We start from the raw sequence: 4,242 nt of genomic DNA on the forward strand, positions 1-4,242 counted from the left end.
GTTTTTCAATTGATGGGGTATTCGAAACCTATAGTAGTGTTCTAAAAACCTATAAACCAATCAACAACAATCACTTTCATACCCATTCCTATGAACAAAACCCACCAACTAAACACACCTTAAATGTTTATCTGTTACTAAAGACAACTATGAATCATTTAAAGATATCGTTTAGGCATTTATCGTAACTTGTATTTAAAAAAAAAATTATGATGCGTTATAAATCTTTGTGATATTAATTTTTTTTTTTTTGGGTAGAATCCTTGTGATGTTAATGCATCAATCACAAGTTCACATGCAAGATATATTATATATAGTTTGGCATATAAATGCTTTAATTAATTATTTAAAATACATATAAAAAAGATAAAATATAAAAATAATTGAATTAGAATATATTGTGTTTGTGATGTACTTGGCAGTTAATATTCCGTACCGTGCAGGGGTAGTAGTATAATTGTGACAAGTATGAGTAGTTTTGTGTGTATAAATACGGCTTTTACTTATTTCAGTTATCCGTACAATTAATAATAGAAAAACGAAAATTGTACCTGCCAAGTACACTTACTGTACGTCTCAACTCCTTCCTTGTATTTATATCACTTAATCCCACGCAACTTCTCCCTCCCTCCATCCCTCCGCTCTCCTCCTTCTTTCTACCTTTACCGTCTTTCTCTCTCTTCTTATCAGAATTTCCCAGCGATGAAGAAGTTGATTCGGCGGCTATCGCGCGTTGGGGACTCGTCGCAGTACAGTTTGCTCCGGTCGGAATCGCGGACGCCGTCTCGTTCTCGGAGATTCGAGTCTTTCCGGACAATAAAGCTGAGATCCGGATCGGTTGGAGTGCCGGAGGGGCACCTTCCGGTGTACGTTGGCGAGGAAATGGAGAGGTTTGTGGTGAGCGCGGAGCTTCTCAACCACCCCGTCTTCATCCACCTCCTCAATAAATCGGCGCAGGAATACGGTTACAAACAAGAGGGCGTGCTCCGCATCCCTTGCCACGTTCTCGTCTTCGAACGTGTCCTCGAAGCCCTCCGCACCGGATGCCAATCTTGCGATCTTTTAGATTCCCTCTCCGACGAGTTCCTGTAGTAATTCTTTTTTTTTTTTTTCTTTTGGTTGGTAAATTTCGCTGTTGAACAGTGAGATCGAATAGCGGGTCGGGTAGGTATTGAGAGTGGAGATCGCGTTGTCGTTAATTTTCGTCAGTCTGTTGCTATGTAAATATGGTACATGATGAATCACAGAAGTGAAACAGGGGATCTTTCATACTCTCTGTTTAGTGAGTATAGTATATATTTATGCAGTCCAATTCTTTCTTCTAGCTTCTTCTTCTTCTTCTCCGTGTGATACAATAATTCACAGTCCTGTAGTCAAAGCTCAGAAAATTTGGGAAATATTATTCAACTTCCATACATTTGAAAACTTAATTGTATAATCAAACCAACGTTGTCTCTGTAATTGTTCAAATTGCGTTTTGTCGGATCAAAGAATATTTGTTGTAAAACAAGCTAGCTGGGATTTTTATGTTTGATGTGGTAGCCAGTAATTGGCAGCCAACAAAAAAAAGTGGATTCTCGATCTAGTATGACAACACCCTCTACCTATATATCATTAACTCGATTGTTTCTTTCATAGTATTTTCGATCTCGTTTAGTGGATTGTGGAAGGGTAGAAAAGTAAATCATTGTTCCCCCTCAATGCTCATCTAAACCAACATTGACATGTTTGGTCGCTCTTGATGTTCTTCCAACTAATACCATTAGGTAAGTCTTCAATTCGGTGAGTACTTTGACCTTATTTTTCAAGCCATATATTTGGGTGATTAGAAAACCATAACCACTACATAAGTGTGTGGATCGGATCGAACAAACCCAATTCCTATGTCATAACCTGCAAATCACATATAAACTTTGTTTTCATTAACATATGTTAAGCATGGAGTGGTTTGTAAGGAATATATAATGATGCAAATGTCAAAGGCGGTTGGAAAAATAGCATTAAAATGGCATTTTAAGTGGCTATTTTGTGGTATAATTATCAGTGGGGTCCTTTTCGATTTGGGTCAGGTCAAAGTGGATTCGGGTTCTTCATAGTGAGACGAATAGATTGATATATTGTACGCTCAAAACGGATAATGGGTGAATGAGATATTGATTCTCAAAGTAGACCCATTTGAGTTGGAAAATGAAGGGAAAAAATGAGTTTTTGTCCCACATTGGTTTGGAAAGAGGATTTGCCCCCTTTTTATACAAGAGTTCTTTTGGATCTTGTAGAATTGCATAGCATAGAGGTTCTCTCGCACGTGGGGGGTGCAAATCAAATTCCAACTACAAACGAGATTGGTTCAAATTTCTTCTGCTTCTACTCCTTTTTAAGCCTAACTGTGTTCAAGAATTTGCTCTAGTTCGCTAGGTTCGTTTGGGTGCTACGTTTTATCCTGAGAACCTAGGCCATAGCGCTCCTAGCACTTTTGGGAGGTGGCAAATAAGGTGCCTAACTGTGTTCAAGGCTTTGCTCTAGTTCGCCAGGTTCGTTTGGGTGCTACGTTTTATACTGGGAACCTAGGCCACAGCGCTCCTAGCACTTTTGGGAGGTGGCAAATAAGGTTTAAGGCTTTGCTCTAGTTCGCCAGGTTCATTCGTTTGGGTGCTCAAACGTCAAACCGTAGCACGTTTTATCCTGGAAAACCTAGGTCACAGCGCTCCTAGCACTTTTGGGAGGTGGCAAATAAGGTCTTAAAGAAAGAGTGGTCTCTTGACTCGCGCTAAAAACCCTATACCCATACACGAGCCATCTTTTCATTCTTTCGGTTTGGATTATGCTTCTAAGCAAAAATCCTCAATCTTTTTGATATAGTTTGGTTGGAATTATAATCTGTAGATTATAAGTTCCATTTGGTTGATATGTATATATATTTTCCGTAGATATTCATGCATATAACCATGGTGGTCTGATTTATATATATATATATATATATATATATATATATATATATATCCGAATAATAGTTTATATACTTTCGTTTGTGTATATATAAATATTATTTTACGATATTAAATCGATTTTTGTTCATTATCACCAACAAAGGCTACAATTACACTTTTGGCAGGTAATAAACTAGAATAAAGCAGTGAAGGTTGTTGAATGTCAGCGATATTCTTAACCCAATTCTCATTTCAGGAACGAAATAGAAATTCAGGTACTTAATAATTGACAATTACATAATTACAAATTATATTTAATTTTCATGAACTCATCAATTGTTAGCTAGTAGAGCATATATATGTATTTATCTTCCAAGCAACACCACAAATATAGAAAGAAACAAACGTAATCTGCACCCACAATCATCTTTTAATTTGTAGCTCATATATCAGAAAGCTCTCTTAAAATTCTGTTAAGAATAACAATTACCATCATCTTTATTTTGAGTGCAATCAAACACATTCCTATAAATATATATACATAATTGGATAAAAACTAGTGTTTTGTATCCATTTTGCACCGGTTTATTATTCTAACAAACTCACTAACAACTTGGTCCACAAGACCTAGCAATAATGTTCACTAATGAGGCCCCCTGCTACTATTTTAACATACTTAGTCATTCACCGGTTGTTGGATTAATAAGGATCTAGATCGAAATGTTTGGACTAGATCGCAACAACTTATTTAAACTAGTCTAAATATTTATTAAAGTCAAATATGAATTGAATTACTTGTTATTGTCGAAATCAATAATGAGATTGAAAGAGAAGCACATAATAAAAATGGTATGAAAGCTAAGGGGTGCACGGAACAAGGTAACAGTGTGCATGAATGATGAAAATAGAACGCAAGTGCAAGGCATTTTGGGTTTGAAGGGTGGTTAGTTCATGATTCGTGCATGGTATGCAGTTAAATCCTCCGATCCGTAAAATACGTTGAACACTCGATGCGATCGACGGTTCTTGCGACTTGTGATAGATGGGTTCTTCATAATACACAAATATATATATATATATATATATATATATATATATATATATATATATATATATATATTTAACAACGTAAGACGACATTTGCGTCCTTGTGCACGAAAATATGCTGTTGACAGCTTCATTTCGTGTACGGACTCCAAAAAATAATAAAGAAAGACAAAAAAAGCATGAAGGTCCAGTTAGTCCAAAACGCCTTGATTAGCGCAGCAACTCACATGCTTGCTTGCTTTGTTACAACAAATTTATTTAATTCTTT

At 36.3% G+C, this 4,242-nt stretch overlaps 1 protein-coding gene across 1 annotated transcript; it reads left to right on the forward strand.

Annotated features, from left to right (window-relative positions):
- The first annotated feature begins 620 nt into the window (after positions 1 to 620).
- On the forward strand, positions 621 to 1,324 carry LOC109178013 (auxin-responsive protein SAUR71-like). The gene has a single exon (XM_019327507.1). It carries the CDS (start codon positions 703 to 705, stop codon positions 1,090 to 1,092), a length of 390 nt encoding a protein of 129 aa, XP_019183052.1. The 5' UTR covers positions 621 to 702; the 3' UTR covers positions 1,093 to 1,324.
- The last annotated feature ends 2,918 nt before the right edge of the window (positions 1,325 to 4,242 follow it).

This window comes from Ipomoea nil, unplaced genomic scaffold, assembly GCF_001879475.1.
Source record: "Ipomoea nil cultivar Tokyo-kokei standard unplaced genomic scaffold, Asagao_1.1 scaffold0813, whole genome shotgun sequence".
Taxonomy (NCBI): domain Eukaryota; kingdom Viridiplantae; phylum Streptophyta; class Magnoliopsida; order Solanales; family Convolvulaceae; genus Ipomoea; species Ipomoea nil.